The 25,173-nt window shown below is 44.8% G+C and overlaps 2 protein-coding genes across 9 annotated transcripts; one reads left to right on the forward strand and one right to left on the reverse strand.

Moving 5' to 3' along the window:
* The first annotated feature begins 2,523 nt into the window (after positions 1-2,523).
* Positions 2,524-11,894, forward strand: LOC115206399 (histone H4 transcription factor-like). Of its 8 annotated transcripts, none has more exons than XM_029773313.1 (10): positions 2,524-2,601; positions 6,763-7,006; positions 7,289-7,515; positions 7,622-7,733; positions 8,715-8,897; positions 8,981-9,055; positions 10,313-10,433; positions 10,550-10,688; positions 10,852-10,976; positions 11,078-11,894. In XM_029773313.1, exons 2-10 carry the CDS (start codon positions 6,856-6,858, stop codon positions 11,490-11,492), a joined length of 1,548 nt encoding a protein of 515 aa, XP_029629173.1. In that variant the 5' UTR covers positions 2,524-2,601; positions 6,763-6,855; the 3' UTR covers positions 11,493-11,894. The 8 variants fall into 8 exon arrangements, with proteins under 8 accessions (XP_029629173.1, XP_029629177.1, XP_029629176.1 ...); XM_029773317.1 differs by having other exon boundaries at positions 6,843-7,006; XM_029773316.1 differs by having other exon boundaries at positions 6,846-7,006.
* A 561-nt stretch (positions 11,895-12,455) lies between these two features.
* Positions 12,456-14,604, reverse strand: LOC115206829 (autism susceptibility gene 2 protein-like). The gene is made up of 6 exons (XM_029774013.1): positions 14,391-14,604; positions 14,194-14,265; positions 13,935-14,076; positions 13,732-13,815; positions 12,595-13,594; positions 12,456-12,468 (listed from the first exon to the last, which is right to left on the reverse strand). The coding sequence occupies exons 1-6, from the start codon at positions 14,442-14,444 to the stop codon at positions 12,456-12,458; spliced, it is 1,365 nt and encodes a 454-aa protein (XP_029629873.1). The 5' UTR covers positions 14,445-14,604.
* Between the last annotated feature and the right edge of the window lie 10,569 nt (positions 14,605-25,173).

Raw genomic sequence — 25,173 nt, forward strand, 5'->3', positions numbered from 1 at the left:
TGAGAGTGTGAGAGAGAGTGTGAGAGAGAGTGTGAGAGAGAGTGTGAGAGAGAGTGTGAGAGAGAGTGTGAGAGAGAGTGTGAGAGAGAGTGTGAGAGAGAGTGTGAGTGTGAGAGAGAGAGAGTGTGAGAGAGTGAGAGTGAGAGAGAGTGAGAGAGAGTGTGAGAGAGTGAGAGTGAGAGAGAGTGAGAGAGAGTGAGAGAGAGAGTGAGAGTGAGAGAGAGTGAGAGAGAGTGAGAGAGAGAGAGAGAGAGTGAGTGAGAGTGAGTGAGAGTGAGAGAGAGTGAGAGAGAGTGAGAGAGAGTGAGAGAGAGTGAGAGAGAGTGAGAGAGAGAGTGAGAGAGAGTGAGAGAGAGTGTGAGAGAGAGAGAGAGAGAGAGAGAGAGAGAGAGATCAAATTAGGGAACGTTCCTCCGTGTCTGTTTCCGAAACCAAGTGTGGATTTTGAATGATGGTAGGAGAGAATGGGGTGTGGAGAGAGACAGTGCCTTCGGAAGGTATTCAGACCCCTTTACTTTTTCCACAATTTGTTACATTACAGCCTTATTCTAAAATGGATTACATTTTAAATATCCTCAGCAATCTACACACAACACCCCATAATGACAAAGCAAAAACAGGTTTTTAGAAATGTTTGCAATCGTATTGAAACAGAGATATACTTTATTTACATAAGTATTCAGACACTTTGCGATGAGATTCGAAATTGAGCTCAGGTGCATCCTGTTTCCATTGGTCATCCTTGATGTTTCTACAACTTAAATTCAATTGATTGGACATGATTTGGAAAGGCACACACCTGTCTATATAAGATTCCATAGTTGCCAGTGCATGTCAGAGCAAAAACCAAGCCATGAGGTTGAGGAATTGTCCGTAGAGCTCCGAGACAGCATTGTGTCGAGGCACAGATCTGGGGAAGGTACTGAAAAATGTCTGCAGCATTGAAGGTCCTCAAGAACACAGTGGCCTCCATCATTCTTAAATGGAAGAAGTTTGAAACCACCAAGGCTCTTCCACAGGAAGGTGACCAAGAACCCAATGGTCACTCTGACAGCACTCTAGAGTTCCTCTGTGGAGATGGGAGAACCTTCCAGAAGGACAACCATCTCTGCAGCACACCACCAATCAGGCCTTTATGGTAGAGTGACCAGACGGAATCCACTCCCCAGTAAAAGGCACATGACTGCACGATTGGAGTTTGCCAAAATTAAGACTCAATGAGAGAAGAATGGGAGAAACTTGCACCGTCATAACTAAGACTCAAGTCTGTAATCGCTGCCAAAGGTGCTTCAACAAGTACTGAGTAAAGGGTCTGAATACTTATGTGATATTTCAGGTTTTTTTTGTATATAAGTTTGCAGACATTTCTAAAAAAACAGTTTTTGCTTTGTCATTATGGGTTATTGTGTGTAGATTGATGAGGGGGGGGAAACTATGTAATCAACTTTAGAATAAGGCTGTTACCTAACAAAATTTGGAAAAAGTCAAAGGGTCTGAATACTTTCCAAAGGCACTGTATATAGATAATCGGTTTTATTCATTTTTAAGTATATACAGCTGGTTCAAAGGATCCAGACAGTGGTAGGGTCGGGCAGGGGTATATATCCCAGATTTCAATGTTAGATCGTTTAAGCGGTTAACTGATCAATGTATCAATGTATGAGGCCAAGTTGATGGCCATGATTATAGGTTTGAGATGGGTGGAGGAGGTGAAACCCCTCAGAGTGGTGATCTGCTCTGATTTGGCTGTAGTGTTGAGTAGTGTGAATATGGGCAGGTCAGATAGGGAAAAACTTGTTTGTAGAGATAAAGGTGCTCTTAGCGGGATTTCTGTATGTCACTAAATGATATCTGCTGATGTAAAAAAGGGCTTTATAAATACATTGATTTAATTTGATTTATTGGAGAGGATGGGTTGGTGGTAAGCTTTTGCTGGGTTCCCGCCCATGTGGGTGTGAAGGGTAATAAGAAGGATGATGTGGTGGCTAAGAGTGCGTTAAGGAGAGAGGAGGTAGATATTCAGGTCCCGTTGGGCCATAAGGAAGTCAAGTCCTTGATCCGGTCTCAATCTTTGGCAAAGGGAGTGGGATGCTAGTAGTAAGGGGAGGCGATTTCATTGTGTTCCCCTGTCAGTTAAGGAAGAGGTGGGGAGTATGGGATGTAGGATAGAAGAAGTTGTGTGGAGTAGACTACGGTTTGGGTACACAGGTTTGAATGCCACATGATGGATGATACAGAGACATGAAACAGGTCTGTGTGATGAGTGTTAAACGGAGGAAACGGTGGAGCATGTGCTGATATTTTGAACTGTATGACCTAGACAGAGAGGATGGTTGGGGTTTGAGTGATGTAGTGGGGAGGGAAGTGGTGTCTAGGGCTCTATTTCACTTTCTGAAGTTACAGGACTAATGAAGAGAATTTAATGTAGGTAGGCCGTGACTGGCCTCACACTCCCGTACAGTAGGTGGCAGTGTATACATCTTAAACGTTGGATGCGATCCACCAACCTAATCTTGAAGAAGACGAAGAAGGAAGTGGATCAAAACATTGGAGGGAACGTAAATATTCTGAGATCTTCTGTTGAAAATGACAACATAGTAAGTAAGTTCAAATGTGATATTTAGCTAACAATGTTCATTACAGTAATGTTTAGAGAGCATTCCAATTGTATCAGTATTTGTACAACGATAAAGAGCTAGCATTTACTAACTACAGTAACGTTAACGTTACTCGCTAGCTAACGTTTACGTCTCTTTCCAAGGTTGGAAAAATCCCAGCTAGCTAGCTAACATTATAAAAAATGGCCAGCTAGTTAGCTTTGTACGGCCATGCTAGGTGGCACAGGCACACTGTAACTACAGTTGAAGTCGGAAGCTTACAAACACCTTAGCCAAATACATTTAAACTCAGTTTTTCACAATTCCTGACATTTAATCCTAGTAAAAATTCCATGTCTTAGGTCAGTTAGGATCACTACTTTATTTTAAGAATGTGAAATGGCCGAATAATAGTAGAGTGATTATTTATTTCAGCTTTTATTTCTTTCATCACATTCCCAGTTGGTCAGAAGTTTACATACACTCAATTAGTATTTGGTAGCATTGCCTTTAAATTGTTTAACTTGGGTCAAATGTTTCAGGTAGCCTTCCACAAGCTTCTCACAATAAGTTGGGTGAATTTTGGCCCTTTCCTCCTGGCACAGCTGGTGTAACTGAGTCAGGTTTGTAGGCCTCCTTGCTTGCACACACTTTTCAGTTCTGCCCACAAATTTCCTATAGGATTGAGGTCAGGGCTTTGTGATGGCCACTCCAATACCTTGACTTTGTTGTCCTTAAGCCATTTTGCCACAACTTTGGAAGTATGCTTGGGGTCATTGTCTATTTGGAAGACTCATTTGTGCCAACGCTTTAATTTCCTGACTGATGTCTTGAGATGTTGCTTCAATATATCCACATAATTTTCCTCCCTCATAATGCCATCTATTTCATGAAGTGCACTAGTCCCTCCTGCAGCAAAGCACCCCCACAACATGATGCTGCCAGCCCCGTGCTTCACGGTTGGGATGGTGTTCCTTGGCTTGCAAGCCTCCCCCTTTTTCCTCCAAACATAACAATGGTCATTATGGCCAAACAGTTCTATTTTTGTTTCATCAGAACAGAGGACATTTCTCCAAAAAGTACGATCTTTGTCCCCATGTGCAGTTGCAAATCGTAGTCTGGCTTTTTTATGGCGGTTTTGGGGCTGTGGCTTCTTCCTTGCTGAGCGGCCTTTCAGGTTATGGCGATATAGGACTCGTTTTACTGTGGTTATAGATACTTTTGTACCTGTTTCCTCCAGCATCTTCACAAGGTCCTTTGCTGTTGTTCTGGGATTGATTTGCACTTTTCGCACCAAAGTACGTTCATCTCTAGGAGACAGAACGCGTCTCCTTCCTGAGCGGTATGACAGCTGCGTGGTTCCATCGTGTTTATACTTGCGTACTATTGTTTGTACAGATAAACGTGGTACCTTCAGGCGTTTGGAAATTGCTCCCAAGGATGAACCAGACTTGTGGAGGTCTCCAATTTTTTTCCTGATGTCATTGGCTGTTTTCTTTTGATTTTCCCATGATGGCACGCAAACAGGCACTGAGTTTGAAGGTAGGCCTTGAAATACATCCACAGCTACACCTCCAATTCACTCATTATGTCAATTATTTATTTTTATTTCACCTTTATTTAAACAGGTAGGCCAGTTGAGAACAAGTTCTCATTTACAACTGCGACCTGGCCAAGATAAAAAAAATTAAAAAAGCAGTGCGGCACAAACAACACAGAGTTACACATGGAATAAACAAACATACAGTCAATTACACAATAGAAAAAGTCTATATACAGTGTGTGCAAATGAGGTAAGATAAGGGAGGTAAGGCAATAAATAGGCCATAGTGGCAAATTAATTACAATTTAGCAATTAAACACTGGAGTGATATATGTGCAAGTAGAGATACTGGGGTGCAAAGGAGCAAAAAAATAAATAACAGTATGGGGATGAGGTAGTTGGATGGACTATTTGCAGATGGGCTATGTGCTGTGATCTGTAAGCTGCTCTGACAGCTGGTGCTTAAAGTTTAGTGAGGGAGATATGAGTCTCCAGCTAAAGTAATTTTTGCAATTCATTCCAGTCATTGGCAGCAGAGAACTGGAAGGAAAGGCGGCCAAATGAGGAATTGGCTTTGGGGGTGACCAGTGAAATATACCTGCTGTACAGCGTGCAATGGGTGAGTGCTGCTATGGTGAACAGTGAGCTGAGATAAGGCGGGGCTTTACCTAGCAAAGACTTATAGATGACCTGGAGCCAGTGGGTTTGGCGACGAATATGAAGCGAAGGCAACGAGAGCATACAGGTGGTATGTAGTATATGGGGCTTTGGTGACAAAACGGATAGCACTGTGATAGACTGCATCCAATTTGCTGAGTAGAGTGCTGGAGGCTATTTTGTAAATGACATCGCCGAAGTCAAGGATTGGCAGGATAGTCAGTTTTACGAGGGCATGTTTGGCAGCATGAGTGAAGGAGGCTTTGATGCGAAATTGGAAGCCGATTCTAGATTTAATTTTGGATTGGAGATGCTTAATTTGAGTGTGGAAGGAGAGTTTACAGTCTAACCAGACACCTAGGTATTTGTAGTTGTCCACATATTCTAAGTCAGAACCGTCCAGAGTAGTGATGCTGGACGGGCGTGCAGGTGTGGGCAGCGATCGGTTGAAGAGCATGGATTTAGTTTTACTTGCATTTAAGAGCAGTTGGAGGCCACGGAAGGAGAGTTGTATGGCATTGAAGCTCGTCTGGAGGTTAGTTGACACAGTGTCCAAAGAAGGGCCAGAAGTATACAGAATGGGGTCGTCTGCGTAGAGGTGGATCAGAGAATCACCAGCAGCAAGAGCAACGTCATTGATGTCTACAGAGAAAAGAGTCGGCCCGAGAATTGAACCCTGTGGCACCCCCATAGAGACTGCCAGAGGTCCGGACAACAGGCCCTCTGATTTGACACACTGAACTCTATCAGAGAAGTAGTTGGTGAACCAGGCGAGGTAGTCATTTGAGAAACCAAGGCTGTTGAGTCTGCCAATAAGAATGTGGTGATTGACAGAGTCGAAAGCCTTGGCCAGGTCGATTCATACAGCTGCACAGTATTGTCTCTTATCGATGGCGGTTATGATATCGTTTAGGACCTTGAGCGTGGCTGAGGTGCACCCATGACCAGCTCGGAAACCAGATTGCATAGCGGAGAAGGTACGGTGGGATTCTAACTGGTCGGTGATCTGTTTGTTAACTTGTCTTTCGAAGACCTTTAGAAAGGCAGGGTAGGATAGATTAGCTTAGATTGTAGGATGGCTGGGGTGTTAAGCATGTCCCAATTTAGGTCACCTAACAGCACGAGCTCTGAAGATAGATGGGGGGCAATCAATTCACACATGGTGTCCAGGGCACAGCTGGGGGCAGAAGGTGGTCTATAGCAGGCTGCAACGGTGAGACTTGTTTCTGGAAAGGTGGATTTTTAAAAGTAGAAGCTCAAATTGTTTGGGCACAGACCTGGATAGTTAGACAGAACTCTGCAGGCTATCTCTGCAGTAGATTGCAACTCCGCCGCCTTTGGCAGTTCTAGCTTGTCGGAAAATGTTATAGTTAGGGATGGTAATTTCAGGGTTTTTGGTGGCAGGATTCAGACATGGCTAGGACATCCAGGTTGGCAGAGTGTGCTAAAGCAGTGAATAAAACAAACTTAGGGAGGAGGCTTCTAATGTTAACATGCATGAAACCAATTAGCCTATCAGAAACTTCTAAAGCCATGACATCATTTTCTGGAATTTTCCAAGCTGTTTAAAGGTACTGTCAACTTCGTGTATGTAAACTTCTGACCCACTGGAATTGTGATCCAGTGAAATAATCTGTCTGTTGTTGGACAAAAAACAATTGTTGGACAAATTACTTGTCATGCACAAAGTAGATGTCCTAACCGACTTGCCAAAACTATAGTTTGTTAACAAGAAATTTGTGGAGTGGTTGAAAAACGAGTTTTAATGACTCCAACCTAAGTGTATGTAAACTTCCGACTTCAACTGTATTTCCCGCATGTAGCTAGCACGCTAACTAGTATTGTTAGTCATATTGAAATTGGAAAAATAGTGACCAACTGAAGCTTGTGCTAGAATTAATCCAGTTTGGTTGTGAACTAGCTAGCAACTACTGTAGCTAAATCGAACCTGCTTTGGCTATTTAGCTATAGCAAGACCTGCTGCTGTTTTTTTGGTTCTGGGGGGTTTGAGACTGGTGTGGCAGCACAACCTACCTTGTGTCCAGCAGCCAGATCACCATGGCGAAGAGGAGGAACCTGTCCAACCTGGTGGTGTTGTGTGAGTGGGCGTCCTGCACCTTCAAAGGCCACGATATGGAGGAAGTCAGCGAACACATGTCACTGCACCTGAAGGATCACCTAGGAGACAGAGATGCTATGGAGGAACTAGGTTGGTGGGTGAGGGGACCGTCAGATGACAACTACATCAATGTCTCAGTATTGTCTCAGTAGCTTCCTTTCCCTAGTCTCTTCCGTCAGGTGAAAGCAAATGTAGAATTTGAAATCTTTCCGGCCCCTACAGTCTGTCGATGATTGATTGCAAGGGAAAGTAGTCGAGGACAGGAAGCCTTTCAAAAGTAATGAGGCACGGTTGATTATATGCTCACCAGAATACCACTAACAGCACATACTGCCTTTCGCCAAATAACATGTGTTGTGTTGCTCACTCCAGATGACTATGCGTGTCTGTGGGAGGGCTGTGAGTTCCTGGCTATGGGCAGCCCCAGGGAGCTGGAGATCCACGCACACTTCCACACCTTCCACAGCAAACTCAAGTTCATCGGGGCGCAGCTGCTCAAGTCCCACCCCAACTTCCCCAGCTGCACCCAGGATCTCCACAGCAACAACCTGGTCCCCGAGATCTCAGAGGGACTCGTGTGCCAGTGGGAGCACTGTGATGTTAGTTAATAATTCCATGGGGGGTGGGGGGTTTCTGCATCCCACTGTTTGACATCTCTCTTCTGTGTACGTGATATACTTCATTTTTGTTGTTGTTTTGCTACAGAGTACATTTAACAACCCGGAGTGGTTCTATCGGCATGTGGACATGCACACTCACTGCACTGGGCTCTCTCCTCTCCCAGACCAGCAGCAGGCCATCTTCTGCAGCTGGAAAGGTACTGCTAGGGGAAAGGAAGGGATCACATTAAACAGTGCCTTCGGAAAGTATTCAGACCCCTTAACTTTTTCCAAATGTTGTTACGTTACAGCCTTAGTCTAAAATTGATTTAAAACGTTTTTTTTAAATCCTCAGCAATCTACACACTACCCCATAATGACAATGTGAAAACAGTTTTTTAGAAATGTTAGTAAATGTATGAAAACATTAAAACAGAAATACCTTACTTGCATAAGTATTCAGACCCTTTGCTATGAGACTTGAAATTGAGCTCAGGTGCATCCTGTTTCCATTAATCATCCTTGAGATGTTTCTACAACTTGATTGGAGTCCACCTGTGGTAAATTCAATTGATTGGACATGATTTGGAAAGGCTCACACCTGACTATATAAGGTCCCACAGTTGACAGTGCATGTCTGAGCAAAAACCAAGCCCTGAGGTCGAAGGAATTGTCCATAGAGCTCCGAGACAGGATAGGGTACCCAAACATGACCTCGGCCCACATTCCTCCCTAATCCACAGCTATCCACCCTTATCAGTGACCGCAACCATGTGATTGCCTTTTCCCTTGCTTAGTAACTTTCCAGGCCCTTACTTAGTAACTTTCTAGATCTTATCCAACCTCCATTGACCCCCAACATATACATTCCTCATACATGTAACTATTAACTTCTAGTATAGTAAGTATTTCAAACTTGAACCTAACATTATGTAAATATGATATTTCAATTTGCAACAATTTCTAAAACCCTGTTTATGCTTTGTCATTATGGGGACTTGTGTGTAGATTGATGAGGGAAATAAAAAAACAATTCAATCCATTTTCAAATAAGGCTGTAACATAACAACATGTGGAAAAGGTCAAGGGGTCTGAATACTTTCCGACGGCACTGTATCAGCACAGCCTTTCCTGCTGTATTGAATATACTGATGTTTTGTTGGCCTGCTTCAGCTGATGCCCTCTTTGTGTTTCCTCAGGTTGTGATGCTTTCTTTAAGATCAAGTACCGTCTGCGGGAGCATCTGCGCAGCCACACTCAGGAGCGCCTGGTGGCCTGCCCCACCTGCGGCTGCATGTTCTCCAGCAACACCAAGTTCTTCGACCACATCCAAAGACAGGCTCAGCCAGAGGGTGAATGGGCTCTGCTCTGCCTGGCCAGAGGTCACTGTTTTACAGCACAGGCAGATGTTATTGGTTTAGACATGTACATTTTATTTACATTGAATGCCCTCTGATTCTTACAGAATCCCTGGTGTGTGAGCATTGTGACAAAGGCTTTGCCAACGAGAGACTGTTGAGAGACCACGTACGACAGCATGGTGAGTGTGCTGTTCTCCACCACTTCTCAGTTCAGTATTATTCAAATCAAATTATCAAATCAAATTTTATTAGTCATATGCGCCGAATACAACAGTTGGAGACCGTATAGTGAAATGCTTACTTTCCGACAGTGCAGTTTAAAAAAAATACAGATACATTTACATTTTAGTCATTTAGCAGACGCTCTTATCCAGAGCGACTTACAGTAGTGAATGCATATATTTCATTTCATTTTTGTTGTTGTACTGGCCTCCCGTGGGAATCGAACCCACAAACCTGGTGTTGCACACACCATGCTCTACCAACTGAGCCACAGTAATTAAAGAGCAGCAGTAAAAAATAACAATATATACAGGGGGGTGCCGGTACAGAGTCAATGTGCAGGGGGCACCGGTTAGTTGAGGTAGTATGTACATGTAGGTAGAGTTAATTAAAGTGACTGCATAGATGACAATAGAGAGTGGCAGTGGGGGGGGGGGGCAATTCGAATAGTCTGGGTAGCCATTTGACTAGATGTTCAGGAGTCTTATGGCTTGGGGGTAGAAGCTGTTTAGAAGCCTCTTGGACCTAGACTCTGCGCTCCGGTACCGCTTGCCATGTGGTAGCAGAGAGAACAGTCTATGACTGGGGTGGCTGGAGTCTTTGACAATTTTTAGGGCCTTCCTCTGACACCGCCTGGTATAGAGGTCCTGGAAGCTTGGCCCCAGTGATGTACTGGGCTGTTCGCACTATCCTCTGTAGTGCCTTGCGGTCAGAGGCTGAGCAGTTGCAATACCAGGCAGTGACGCAACCAGTCAGGATGCTCTCGATGGTGCAGCTGTAGAACCTTTTGAGGATCTGAGGACCGATGCCAAATCTTTTTTAGTGGGAATAGGTTTTGTCGTGCCCTCTTCACGACTGTCTTGGTGTGCTTGGACCATGTTAGTTTGTTGATGTGGACACCAAGGAACTTGCCGCTCTCAACCTGCTCCACTGCAGCCCCATCGATGAGAATGGGGGTGTGCTCTGTCCTCTTTTTCCTGTAGTCCACAATCATCTGCTTTGTCTTGATTTAGCACATATTTAGCTAATTTTCCATGTCTGTCTTCGACATGTACATCTATTAGTCAAGCAGATTTATTTTAGTTGTAGTGCTATTGACAAACCCTATGCTATAGGGTTTGTCAATAAGATATTTTGATTAGCTGATGATGGCTGTTGTCTGTGTCCAGTTTCTTTCACTGTAAATCTTATGAGTGATCTATCCTGCCTTTCAGTGAACCATATCAAGTGTCCCCTGTGTGACATGACCTGCACCTCTCTCGCCACTCTGAAGATCCATATCAAGTTCCGCCACTGTGACGAGCGACCCTTTCCCTGTGACTTCTGTGAGAGCAGGTTGTTGTCCCACATTGACTCATCAGACTCCCCACAACTTGCTGACCCTTATGGACTGTACATATTGTGCACATATTATTTTACTTACTCTGTTGTTTATGATGTATGTCTCCCAGCTTTAAGAACCAGCATGACCTGCGGAAGCACATGGAGACCCATAATGAGGGGGCAGCCTACCACTGCTCTGTAGAGGGCTGTGACTACTCCTCCCGCATGGCCCACACCATGAACCAGCACTACAAGAGAGTACACGAGGTACTTCAGACTGGCTGCAGGGGGCGCCAAACAGTCACTCGGTGCTCAATAGAACTACAGAATCAATATCCGTGTCAAAGCTAGACTTTTTTATTTGCAAAAATTTTTGGGGAATTTTGATCAAGTGTATTCTACTTGACTCTTGCATAATTCTCCTCTGTAGGGTGGAATGGTCACGAAATACAAGTGTCATCTCTGTAACAAAACCTTCTCTTGGTGTTACACACTCACTCTTCACCTGCGCAAGAAACACCACCTGAAATGGCCCTCTGGACACTCTCGCTTCAGGTATGAACAACACTTTATCTTTCCCTTATGTGATGAGTTAACATGAGTTAGTCAGTTTTACCATAAGGAGGTGGTTGTTGATTATTTGGCTTGCTCCACAGATACAAGGAGGATGAAGATGGCTACCTGAGGCTGAACATGGTGCGTTATGAGACAGTAGAGGTGACTCAGGAGATCATGAAGAACATGGCTCAGAAGAGGACGCTCCATAAGGGCCCCGGGTCCAGCAGCCGAGCCAAGAGAGCTGCCAACAGGGCAGCCAGGAGTCACGGCCCTCCCCTTTCCTCCTCCTCTTCTTGCTCCACCTCTTCCTCAGAGCTCTCTGCAGGGGAGGAGACGTCAGCCCAGCCCAGCCCCAGGGGCAGTGACTCACCTGTGTACTGCGTCCTGAGTAATGTGTCTGATATGGGGGATGACCCCGACGCCACCCGGGACGACTCTTACTCCTGCGGGCCCTCAGGTGCTGTGAGGGCCTTGACTGAGGTGGCCAGGGGTCTGGGGATGGATGTGGTGTAATCACACACGCTGACCCTCCTTATTCTAGTAGTCCAAGTTAACTCTTAACGCTGCCACCATTGTTGTCTCCAACCTTGATTCTGTTGACTAAAGTAATGATACCAACTTGAATTGTATCTTAATGAATAGGAATATTTCAGCCGATCAATGCAGCCATTAATATCTAACGCACTATGTCATTCATTTATGAAATGAGCACTTAGCTTTAAAAAAAATAAAATCAGATCCAGCATTTTCTCAGGACCAGTGTTGGAGACCACTAATGTGGTAATACTGAATCTCTCTGTTACAGCTGTGCTGTATGTATGATGGCTGGGCTTAACCTGGGATGGACTGTTTTATTAAAGTTCACTAAACGTTAGTATCTCCAGTTGAGATGTGACAAGTGGACAAGAATGTGAAGATTGTATTGTATTATTTTTAGAACGTGTGTTTTTGTTTGTTAGTGTTTTACAGTATGAGCTTTAATGCAGCTTCAGTTTAGTTCTGCCTCAGAATGTGACCCCATTGACATCAGTTTTGAAGTAACTTTTGTGGTGTAGAAGTGTCAGGTCGTGTTTTTGAAACTCTTTTCCATTAAGTCATAGATCTTAGGTTTTCCTTTATTCTGATGTAATTAATGCAATAGCTTTTTATTTGACCTAGTTCTTGTTTGTTTTTTACATTTAAGTTTTGTCAGTTATTTATATTTTTTGTCTGTCCATTTTAGGAACAGTAACTTGACAAACTCAAGAGTTAGCAACATTTTATGAACTAATTCGTTGGATCACACTTTTCTGTTGAGCAATGTCATTGTTCATCAATTTACAGGTGTTTTTAAGGGATGTAATTCAACATAGTAGTTTGTCCTTTATCTGTGTCATACAGGCAGTAATCAGAATCACAGAATTTGTCTTGAAGCAGTGCTGAGTTATAGTTCTAAGGCAAGCAAGCAAGCACAGAGTAGTCTTTTTATTTCTGTCATTACGAGGTAGTTCTGTGGGGAGCGCAAGACAAGGGGAGAGAGAATGGGACCAAAGGCGGCAGTGTGCTTAAGAACCCAGGGGGAAGAGTACTGTTCGGGAGGCTACTCTGGGTGAGACCCACCCTGGAGATATGTGACCTGGAATAGTTGGAGGTCAGGAGGCTGGGATGTGGGAGATGGTCGCCCATGGTGGCAGAATAGAGGCTGTGCTGGTAGTATTCCTCTCTGCGCAGGTGCAGACGCTCTCTTTCCATGAGGTAAGCCCTCTCCTGCTGCTTCAGGACCAGTGAGGAGTGATGGGGTGGGTGTGGAAAGCTGTGATGAGGGTCTCTATATGAACAGTCTGCTGCCTCCAACAGTCTGGCCCCCACCACACCATGCAGAGGATCAGCCCTTATGACCAGCTCTTGACAGGAGGAAACGGGGAGGTCCATACCCCTGTATACATCCCACAGTGGGTCTCTTGGGGTGTCCCACGGAAGTGCATGGTAGGGGATGAGCCGCATATTAGGAGTGCCAACCTGAGTCCTGGCCAGATTACGTACACTATTTACTGGGTGGAGCCTTGGAATAATGTTCCCTATGGTCATGTGCTGCATCGACATAGAGGATGGCGTGAGTGGGACCAGGGATGGTTTCTCTGTGGGGTCCCTGGGTTGAGGACCTTCATTGAAATCCTCCTGGTCATCCTCTCTCTGCCGCTTAATCTTCTTGGCCTTTATGTAGTTCTTACACTCAAGCCTTCTCTTCCTGTCACCTGACTCCCAGTTACGGCTGCCATTGGATCGCTGACCATGTTCCAAGGTCATTGTCTGAGGAACAGACTTGTCTTCAGCAGGTGAACTGTCATGAGTCCCTGCAGCATTGTGACCTTGGTGTTTCTCCACTATGTACTGTTTCTCCTCCATCTTCTCTCTGGGTAGGGGTAGCTGCTGTCCCCATTCCCTCTCCCTGAGTGTGTCCCTGTCCTGAGGTTCCCTGATTGAATCTCTTCCGGGTTGTTCAGGTTCTGTAGAGCGTTCAGGTTGACATACAGAGGACGGGGGTGTCTTCTGCTGCCTGCTCCACCACTCAGGAGTTCCTCCTACTTCTCCACTTGGTGCATTTAGATTGTCTTTGTGATAGATCATGGGATAGTCTGTTTTTAAGAGGAGGAAAAATAAGCAGGTCAAAAAAATGTGTGAGCTTAAATGCAATTCTCCTTTATGATTATATTGTCTTTAACATAACATAATACTAAACCAACACTGAAGGGAGACTGAAGGTGCTACTCACTTAGTGCTAGGTTTGGCAGTCCACCGAAGGTTGTGAGGCTCAGTGATCCCAAACCTCCAAATAAAGGATGCCTACTGTGTGACTCTGGAGCAGGAGAATAATGGAAAAACGCTATGTTGAGTAATTTCTCTCTGTTAGACACAGTACTATAGTAAGACAAGTCATATTTTTAAGGAGGTTTAATCTTTGGTCCCTTTCCTCACCTGGGTTAGAGAGTGGGGTGGAGTACTGAATAAGGTCCCGCTGATGGGGGATGGCTTGAATCAGGTCAGAACCAGGAGGCTGAGTTAGAAACTCCGGTTTGACACCGAAGTTGATTGCATATGCGTCCACTTGCATCTTCTGCTGAGAAATGGAAGGACAGACAGAAAAATAGCTTCAGTTATAATGTTTGGTTTGGATACAAATAATATTTATTAGGTTTCATACACATTTTAGTGGATGTTCAACATGTTTTCATACCTTCACTCTCAGCTTATGGTGGTGGATCTGCCATGCGATGCGGACATGCATTGTATTCCACCTTCCTGGTCTCTGAGAGAACAAATAGTTCAATAGGTCAGAATAGAAACAGAACTCAAAACACTTTCCAAATAAGAACATTTTGGCAATATATGTAGATTTAAAATTAAATTGCAAATAATCAAAAGGATACTCACTCTTGGATCCTTCTGTAGCAGCTTGTGTGACCCAGTCCAAGGTCTAGGTGCCATGTCTAGAACGTTTGATGTCTGACAAAGACAAGGAAATGTAGACTGTTGATCACACACTAGTAACTCATGACACACAGTGGAGGCTCCTCAGAGGAGGAAGGGGAGGATCATCCTCCTTAGTGAATTTCAGAATAAAAACAATTTAAAAAGTGAAACATTAAAAAAGGTATCCCTTTTAGATATACAAAATATATTTGTGTCACCAAATAATTTATTAAAACACACTGTTTTGCAATGAAGGTCTACAGTAGCCTCAGCAGCACTCTGGCTACACCATGGTGTAGCCAGAGGACAGCTAGCTTCTGTCCTCCTCTGGGTACATTGACTTCAATACCAAACCTAGGAGGCTCATGGCTCTCACCCCCTTCCAAACACTTACACCACAGGAGGCTGCTGAGGGGAGAACGGCTCGTAATGATGGCTGGAATGGAGCAAATGGGATGGCATCAAACACCTGCAAACCATGTGTTTGATTTATTTGATACCATTCCACTTACTCTGCTCCAGTCATTACCACAAGCCCGTTCTCCCTAATTACGGTGCCATCAACCTCCTGTGACTTACACAGTAATTATGACAACTTCCGGAAGACGTCCTCCAACCTATCAGAGCTCTTGCAGCATGAACTGACATGTTGTCCACCCAATCAAAGGATCAGATAGTGAATCTAGTACGGAAAGTTTCAGCTAGCTAGCACTGCAGTGCATAACATGTTTTGAGTAGTTGACTCAAAGAGATAGAAACACAATAGTTTAACAGTTTTGAACAAATTAATTTCTTACAAAATCAAGGAGAACCAAGAGAGAGGGTGATAGCTATACTGAACAAAAATAAAAACGCAACATGCAACAATTTCTATGATTTTACTGAGTTACAGTTCATATAAGGAAATCAGTCTATTTAAATAAATTCATTAGGCCCTAATCTATGCATTTCACATGATTGGGCATGGGTGCAGCCATGGGGGGGGGGGGGGCTAGGAGGGCATAGGCCCACCCACTTAGGAGCCAGGCCTACCCACTGGAGAGCCAAGCCCAGCCAATCCAGAATGAGTTTTTCCCCACAAAAGGGCTTATTACAGACATAAATACTCATCATTTTCATCAGCTGTCAGGGTGGCTGGTCTCAAACAATCCTGTAGGTGAAGTAGGTGGATGTGGAGGTCCTGGGCTGGCGTGGTTACAGCTGGTCTGCGGTTGGGAGGCCAGTTGAAAAGTTTGTCCAATTCCTCTAAAATGACGTTGATGGTGGCTTATGGTAGAGAAATTAACATTAAATTCTCTGGCAACAGCTCTGGTGGACATTCCTGCAGTCAGCATGCCAATTGCACATTTTAGAGTGGCCTTTAACTGTCCCCGGCACAAGATGCACCTGTGTAATGATCATGCTGTTTAATCAGCTTCTTCATATGCCTCACCTGTCAGGTGGATGGATGATCTTGGCAAAGGAGAAATGCTCACTAACATGGATGAAACAAATTTGTGCGCACAATTTTAGAGAAAGACGCTTTTTGTGCGTGTAGAACATTTCTGGGGTCTTATTTCAGCTCATGAAACCAACACTTTACATGTTGGGTTTATATTTTTGTTAAGTAAACATTTCGTAGTATATATACAGTACCAGTCAAAAGTTTGGGCACACCTGCTCATTCAAGGGTTTTTCTTTATTTTTACTATTTTCTACATTGTAGAATTATAGTGAAGACGTCAAAACTATGAAATAACACATATGGAATCATGTAGTAACCAAAAAACAGTGAAACAAATCAAAATATATTTTATATTTGAGATTCTTCAAAGTAATCACCCTTTGCCTTGATGACAGCTTTGCACACTCTTGACATTCTCTCAACCAGCTTCATGAGGTAGTCACCTGGAATGCATTTCAATTAACAGGTGTTTCTTTCCTTCTTAATGCATTTGAGCCAATCAGTTGTGCTGTGACAAGGAAGGGTTTGTATACAGAAGATAGCCCTATTTGGTAAAAGACCAAATCCATATTAGGGCAAGAACAGCTCAGATAAGCAAAGAGAAATGACAGTCCATCATTACTTTAAGACATGAAGGTCAGTCAATGTGGAAAATTTCAAGAACTTTGAAAGTTTCTTCAAGTGCAGTTGCAAAAACAATCAAGCACTATGATGAAACTGGCTCTCATGAGGACTGCCACAGGAAAGGAAGACCCAGAGTTACCTCTGCTGAGGAAGATAAGTTCGTTAGTTACCAGCCTCAGAAATCGACAATTAACTGCACCTCAGATTGCAGCCCAAATAAATGTGTCAGAGTTCAAGTAACAGACACATCTCAACATCAACTGTTCAGAGGAGACTGCGTGTATCAGGCCTTCATGGTCAAATTGCTGCAAAGAAACCACTACTGAAGGACACCAAAAAGAAGAGACTTGCCTGGGCCAAGAAACACGAGCAATGGACATTAGACGGGGGGAAATCTGTCCTTTGGTCTGATGAGTCCAAATTTTTTGATTTTTCGTTCCAACCACCGTGTCTTTGTGAGACAGAGTAGGTGAACAGTTGATCTACGCATGTGTGGTTCCCAGTGTTTAGCATTGAGGAGGTGTGATGGTGCTTTGCTGGTGACACTCAGTGATTTATTTAGAATTCAAGGCACACTTAACCAGCATGTCTACCACAGCATTCTGCAGCGATACGCCATCCCATCTGGTTTGTGCTTACTGGTAATCATGTTTTTCAACAGGAAAATGACCCAAAACACACCTCCAGGCTGTGTAAGGGATATTTGAACAGGAAGGAGAGTGATGGAGTGCTGCATCAGATGACCTGGCCTCCACAATCACCCGATCTCAACCCAATTGAGATGGTTGGGAATGAGTTGGACAGCAGAGTGAAGGAAAAGCAGCCAACAAGTGCTCAGCATATGTAGGAACTCCTTTAAGACTGTTGGAAAAGCATTCCAGGTGACTACCTCATGAAGCTGGTTGAGAGAATGCTAAGAGTTTGCAAAGCTTTCATCAAGGCAAAGGGTGGCTACTTTGAAGAATCTCAAATATATTTTGATTTGTTTAACACTTTTTTGGTTACTACATGATTCTGTGTTATTTCATAGTTTTGATGTCTTCACTATTACTCTACAATTTAGAAAATAGTACAAATAATTGTTACGTAACAACCTTATTCTAAAATTGATAATTGTTTTTCCCATCAATCTATATACAATACCACATAATGACAAAGCTAACAGGTTTGTAGAAATTGTTGCCAATTTATTAAAAATAAACTGAAATATCACATTTACATAAGTATTCAGACTCAGTACTTTGTGAAGCGCCTTTGGCAGCGATCACAGCCTCGAGTCTTCTTGGGTATGACCCTACAAGCTTGGCACACCTGTATTTAGGGAGTTTCTCCCATTCTTCTCTGCAGATCCTCTCAAGCTCTGTCAGGTTGGATGGGGAGCGTTGCTGCACAGCTATTTTCAGGTCTCTCAAGAGATGTTCGATCGGGTTCAAGTCTGGGCTCTGGCTGGGCCACTCAAGGACATTCAGAGATTTGTCCCAAAGCCACACCTGCATTGTCTTGGCTGTGTGCTTAGGGTCGTTGTCCTGTTGGAAGGTGAACCGTCGCCCCGGTCTAAGGTCCTAAGAGCTCTGGAGCAGGTTTTCATCAAGGATCTTTCTGCTTTGCTCCGCTCATCTTTCCCTCAATCCTGACAAGACACCCAGTCCCTGTCGCTGAAAAACATCCCCACTGCAGGATGCTGCCACCCCCATGCTTCACCATAGGGATGGTGCTTGGCATTCAGGCCAAAGAGTTCAATCTTGGTTTCATCACAACAGAGAATCTTGTTTCTCATTGCCTTTTGGCAAACTGGCTGTCATGTTTCTTTTACTGAGGAGTGGCTTCCGTCCGGCCACTCTACCACAAGGACCTGATTGGTGGAGTGCTGCAGAGATGGTAGAAATGTATAAAAATGTGCTTTTCTTTCAAAAACAAGGACATTTCTAAGTGACCCCAAACTATTGAACGGTACTGTGTGTGTGTGTATATATATATATATCCATTGATTCTTGAAGAGTATATAAATGCCTCATGAGCTTAGTTCAACTGTCAAACTCCATGAGAACCCAAAATATGAGCTTGTTTTTCTCCAATGTTTGTAAACATTGTAAATGTAAACAAACACTGTATAGCCTCAAAACATGGTTAAAACAATAATTTCATATGGATGGTCAGTCCTTGCATCCATAGATGTCTATTAATCTGAGAGTGGTTACATTTCTCCATGTCACACCCTGATCTGTTTCACCTGTCTTTGTGCTTGTCTCCACCCCCCACCAGGTGTCTCTCATCTTCCCCCATTATCCCCTGTGTATTTATACCTGCATTTTCTGTTTGTTTGTTGCCAGTTCGTCTCATCAAGCCTACCAGCGTGTTTTTCCATACTCCTGTTTTCTCTAGTCCCTGTTTTCTAGTCTTCCCGGTTCTCACCTTTTCTGCCTGCCCTGACCCTGCCTGCCATACCGTTCTGCCTGCCCTGACCCCAAGCTGCCTGCCATCCTGTACCTTTCTGACCTGGTTACGAATCTCTGCCTGTCCTCGACCTACCAATCTCCTGCCATCCTGTACCTGCCTGACTCAGATTTGGATTACGACTCTTTGCCTGCCTTGACTTACCTTTTGCCTGCCCCTTGTACTTGAATAAACTCTGAGACTCGTACTATCCACCTCCTTTGTCTTCATCTGGGTCTTAGCCAGTGCCTTGATAGTATGAACTGGCCCTGACTGACGCAGCAGACTCGGACCAGCTCCGCAACGCTGTCTCCTCCCAAGGAGCCACCATTGGAAGACACAAGGAGTTACTTCAAAACCTCATGGAAGGACTCCAGAACTTGGCAGAACACCACGACCGCGCTTTCAATGCATTGCTGGAGCAATTCCGCGGATATTCTACTTGGCAGCAAGCCTCTACGGTAACCCCCAGACTTTCAGTAACCCCGCTACCAGCAGCGCTTCTCCCCAGCCTATCCCGGCTTCCTGAGAACCCTGCTACCTCCTCCGGAGCGATACGCTGGAGATCCAGGAACCTGCCGAGCGTTTCTCTCCCAGTGCTCCCTCATCTTCGAACTGCAGCCCTCTTCGTTTCCCTGGGATCGCTCGAAGATAGAGTATCTTATAACGCTGAAGACCGGGAGGGTTCTCACCTGGGTGACAGCAGTGTGTGAGCAACAATCCACCATTACCCTCAGTCTGGAGGAGTTTGTGGCAGAGGGTAGGAAGGTGTTTGATTCTCTGTCCGGGAGAGAGGCTGATCTGAAGCTACTCCAACTGTGTCAACTCCCGTAGTGTGGTATATTTTTGCACGTTGGCCGCTGAGAGTGCCTGGAACCCGGAATCTCTTTTCGACATGTTCATTCACTAATTATTGTAGGAGGTTTAAGACGAGCTTGCAGCCTGGGAGCTTCCCATGGACCTCGACTCCCTCATCGCCTTGACCTTACGGATTGATGGGCGGCTATGGGAACATAGGAGGGAGAGGTCTGTTCCCGGTCACACTCGCCCACTGCTCCCACCTTGCCACCGAGGAATCCCGGAAGTTCCCAACGTCCACCTTACTGAGAGAATCCAATGTCACCCGAGTTCCCACGAGAATCATATTCTCAAAGTTGGACCTTCGGAACGCCTACCATCTGCTTTAGATACGGGAAGGAGACAAGTGGAAGACAGCCTTTAACTCGGCTAGCGGGCACTATGAGTACTTGGTTATGCCATTCGGACTGACTAACGCTCCCGCTGTGTTCCAGGCCCTGGTCAACGATGTGCTCTGGTACATGCTGAACTAGTTCATCTTTGTTTACCTTTCCCGTTCAGCTCAAGAGCATGTTCTACACGTCCGACAGGTCCTTCAGCATCTCCTGGAGAACCAGATTTTCATTAAAGCGGAGAAGTATAAATTCCATCGCTCCACCATCTCCTTCCTAGGATACGTCATCGATGCAGGACATATACAGATAGATCCAGACAAGGTGAGAGTGGTGGTGGATTGGCCTCAACCCTCAAATCCAATGTTTCTTGGTATTTGCTAGCTTCTACCGCCGCTTCATCCGGGGTTACAGCACCCTGGCTTCCCCCTCTCAGCACTCACCTCTAACAAGGTTCCATTCATGTGGTCTCCAGCAGCTGACCGGGCGTTCTCAGATCTCAAACATCGATTCACTACAGCCCCCATCTTAATCCATCCGACCCGTCCCGTCAGTTTGTGGTGGAGGTCAACGCCTCGGATGTCAGAGTGGGGGCCGCCCTGTTCCAGCATTCTGCCCAGGACAAAAAGCTTCACCCCTGCAATTTTCTCTCCCATTGTCTTACCCCTGCTGAGAGGAACTATGATGTGGGGAATTGAGAACTCCTCGCCATCAAGATAGAAGTGGAGGCACTGGTTGGAGGAGGCGGAACACCCACTCTTTGTGTGGACTGACCATAAGAACCTGGAATATCTCTGCACAGCCAAGCGCCTCAACTCTAGGCAGGCTCGTCGGGCCCTGTTATTCACCCATTTCAATTTCACTCTCTCCTACCACCCGGGGTCCAAGAATGTGAAGCCTGACGCACTCTCACTTTTGTATAGCCTCGTTGCTACTACATCTGACCCCAAGGCCATCCTCCCTACCTCCTGTCTAGCGGCTGTACTCATCTGGGGTATAAAGAGCCTGGTCCATAAGGCGCAGCGTTCCCAGAGGGGAGGTCCGGCTAACTGGATGTTTGTCCCGGACTCTGCCCGATCCTGGAATGGGCACATTCCTCGAGACTGACCTGCCACCCAGGCTCCAGTCTGACCCTGGCTTTCATCCAATGATGCTTTTGGTGGCCTTCCATGGTTCCTGATGTCACCGCATTCGTTGCCGCCTGCACTGTGTGCACAAAATAAGACTCCCGACGAGCTCCGGCTGGCCTTCTTCAACCACTCCCTGTTCCTCACTGCCCCAGTCCCATATATCCCTGGCCTTTGATTCTGGTCTTCCTCCATCAGATGGCAACACCACGATCGTGACAGTGGTGGATCGATTTTCTAAAGCCGCCCATTTTATTTCCCTTACCAAGTTACCCTCAGCCAAGGAGATGGTTCAGATCATTGTGCAGCACGTCTTCTGGATCCATGGACTTCTGGTCGACATGGTCTCCGATCGTGGTCCTCAGTTCTCGTTCCAGTTCTGGAAGGTGTTCTACACCCTCATTGGGTTGTCTGCCAGCCTGTCCTCTGGTTTCCAGCCCCAATCTAACGGCCAATCGGAGTGAGCCAATAAGGACCTGGACACGGCTCCTCGTTGCCTCGTTTCCGCCAACCCCACCACCTGGAGCCAGCAACTCGTGTGGGTGGAATACGCCTGTAACACCTTTCCCTGCTCGGCCACTGGTCTCTAGCCCTTCGAGTGTTCCTTGGGATATCAGCCCGTGCTCTTCCCTGACCAAGAGGAAGAAGTCAGCATATCCTCTGCCAGATGTTCGTCCACCGCTGTCGCCGTACCTGGGAGAGAGCCCGGGCCGCTCTTCTGAAGACCACATCAAGGTATCAGTGACAGGCGGATTGCCACCGGACCCCTGCTCCCCGGTATCGGCTCGGGCAGAGGGTATGGCTTTCCACGCGGGACCTGCCCCTCCGGGTGGAGTCCCGTAAACTTTCCCCCGTTTCATCATCCCTTTCCCCATCTAAAAAATCCTTAGCCCCTCTGCTGTTCGTCTTCTGTTGCCCCACACGCTCCGTGTACATACCATTTTCCATGTGTCTGGGATTTAACCTGTCTCACAGCTTTGTCTCCTGTTTCTCCTGTAATCATATTATTATACGTAGTAGAAAGCGATGGGTAAGAAGAAGCCTACATAACCAACCCATAAAGTAACATTTAACATCCATATATGGCCAGCTATGTAAACTTTAACATTGATTTATCCTGCAATAGATATGGTTCATTTTTGTCTTCTTCTTCTAGGGGAAAGCAATCTAAAAGTAACTGAATGTAATCAGATTACGTTACGGAGTTTGGATAATCCAAAGGTTATGTTACTGATTACAATTTTGGACAGGTAACTATAATGGATTCAAATTAGAAAGTAACCTACCCAACCCTGGCTGTAAACTTTCATTCTTAGGCTAGGTTGTAGCAACCACATGATGGGTATAGGGTAAATTCGATCATCATGTAGCTGCCTAAACCTATTGATGTTACATTGAGCCGGGTGAATGGAATATGAATGACAGTCATCCAATATGCTGTAATATAAATAAGGCCATGCTCGTAAAACAAAAAAGTGTCATCCCTCATCTTAAATACCACCAACCACCACTGATTATACCATAATGTGATGATACATAAATACTATGTATTTTTCCTCAGCCCCAACTTCCTAGTCCCATCACTCCCTTTTTCCCTGGTACCTGGGGAGGGCATGTCTTTGGCTGGAAGGCCCCATGGAGGGAGCCGAGGGGGACAATAGTGGCTGCCATAGGGGCCAACCTCAGCATCACATGGGGATGGGGCAGCTGTAGAGTAAAAAAAAGTGTTCATTAGATTTGTATCTTGGCTTAAACAGGCATCATTGATATAATTGATATAAAACGGTAGTACTTCTCCATACATTTCTGTCTGGTGTCGCCAGAATTGGTGGAACAGGTGTGGGTAGTATGCCAGGGGGCTGATGTTGGAAGAGGGTAGAGGTGTGCTGGTGTTGGTGGACCTCCGTGGACAGGTAGAGGGCGGCCGGCCAGAAGCCTGAACTCACCTCTTGATGCAGCACACAGGGCTCTGAAGAGGAAGAGCATAGCAGAAATAACAAACACATTCCATGTAACTGTAATAATTTCTGCTATATTGTGTCTGAAGATATTACCTTATATATGTTAACAGGACCACATCAAAAGGCTCTATAAGGAAGAATAGCAGTTAAGCAGGTGAAGATGTACCTGAGTAGGAACTACCCGCCGGTTGCTGGGCAGCAGATGGCAAAGCGCTCACTGAGAGTAGTGGGGTAGGAGCAGAAGTGTAATAGGTTTATTTATACACTTATAAAAAAGGGTTCCAAAAGGTTTCTTTGGCAGTCCCCATACATTTTAAACTGTTTTGGTTCCTGGTAGACCGGTTTAGGTTTCATTTAGAACCCTCTGTGGAAAGGGTTCTTCAAAGGATTCTCCTATGGCGACAGCGGAAGAACCCTTTTAGGTTCTAGATAGCACCATTTTTTTTCTAAGAGTGTAGACAAATAAACAGACTCATGACATTGGAGTTATAATTGATCATCTCTGCCCAATGATGTCAGACAATGTGACATTTACACTTGCACAATGTTCTTCCACCTCCCTCTAGGAAAAGCACCAGTCATTTAGGAAATCCCAAAATTTACATTGCCAACTTGCCTGATAGTAGCACAAGCGCAAAGTTTTACTATGGAGCTATATATCAAATCAAAGTTTATTGGTTGTGTACACAGATTTTCAGATGTTATTGTAGGTGCAGCGAAAAGCTTGTTTCTAGCAACAATGCAGAAACAAGCATTTCGCTGCACCTGCAAATCTGTGTACACGACCAATAAACTTTGATTTGATATATAGCTCCATAGTAACATATCAAATCATCCAAAGAGAACTTGATGACAGCTTGAAAACCAGGGGCTCTATTCAATCACATCCGCTTGAACCGACATCCGCATAGCAGTTGTTTTGGTTGTGTCGGAGGTGGAACTATGCGCTGTCAAATATACCAGTGGCTCCTGGCATTGTACCACCTGCTCCTCATTTGTATAGTGGTGAGTATCCCCGCTTGTTACGAGGGATACGGGTTCAATTCCCCGACCAGGAGGAAGGACTGCTTTGGGGCGGCAGGTAGCCGAGTCGTTTGAGAGTTGGTCCAGTAACCGAAAGGTTGCTAGATCAAATCCCCGAGTTGACAAGGTAAAAATCTGTTGTTCTGCCCCTGAACAAGGCATTTAACCCACTGTTCCTAGATCGCCATTGTAAATAACAATGTGTTCTTAACTGGCATGCCTAGTTAAATAAAGGTAAAAAGCACCTTTAATGATAGTCCATAACTCCCTTGTGTTTAACAGCCAATCAGTATCACTCGAGATTGAAGGTCAAGGAGATATATAAATTAGCTGTCTTGTAGTTTGAAGTGTGCCTATGTAACAGTGTAAATTAATTGCATAAAATGGATATTACGCCACCTCCTGGTAGATTAGTGTGTTTACATTGTCTAATACACTCAGTGATATAAGTATGGGATTCTGGGTAATCCACAGCAGATTTATGTAGAATTGCTGTGGGTGAGGTGAAAATTGAATGGTCCCAGGATATAAATGTATAAAATCCACATTTTGCATCGTACATTAGCAATTATGTTATTAGTAACTATTGTTCTTGGTTTGGTGTCAAATAAGCCACTGTTTATATGTTATTTGCCGAATCTCAGTTTTCCATGTGGGTTTTATGCTACTAGCAAAAGTTCCCTCTGAAGTTAGCACCCCGTATTATCGGCATATTCAACAGCGTTTAAGAAATATATTACCTTCAACAGTGTTATCTTGTGATCAAGCCATCAATATTTTGTGATTATTGGTTTCGTAAAAATATTAGCTAACGAGTTAGCAATTACCATGTTTGACATTTCAGTGGAAATATAACTACTATCAGTTTTTTTTTTAACGGTTTAGCAAAATAAATGTCCCATATAATCTGCATACGGTCCCCAGTAACTGGCCACCTTACTA

This window comes from Salmo trutta, chromosome 13 (genome assembly GCF_901001165.1).
Source record: "Salmo trutta chromosome 13, fSalTru1.1, whole genome shotgun sequence".
NCBI classification, from domain to species: domain Eukaryota; kingdom Metazoa; phylum Chordata; class Actinopteri; order Salmoniformes; family Salmonidae; genus Salmo; species Salmo trutta.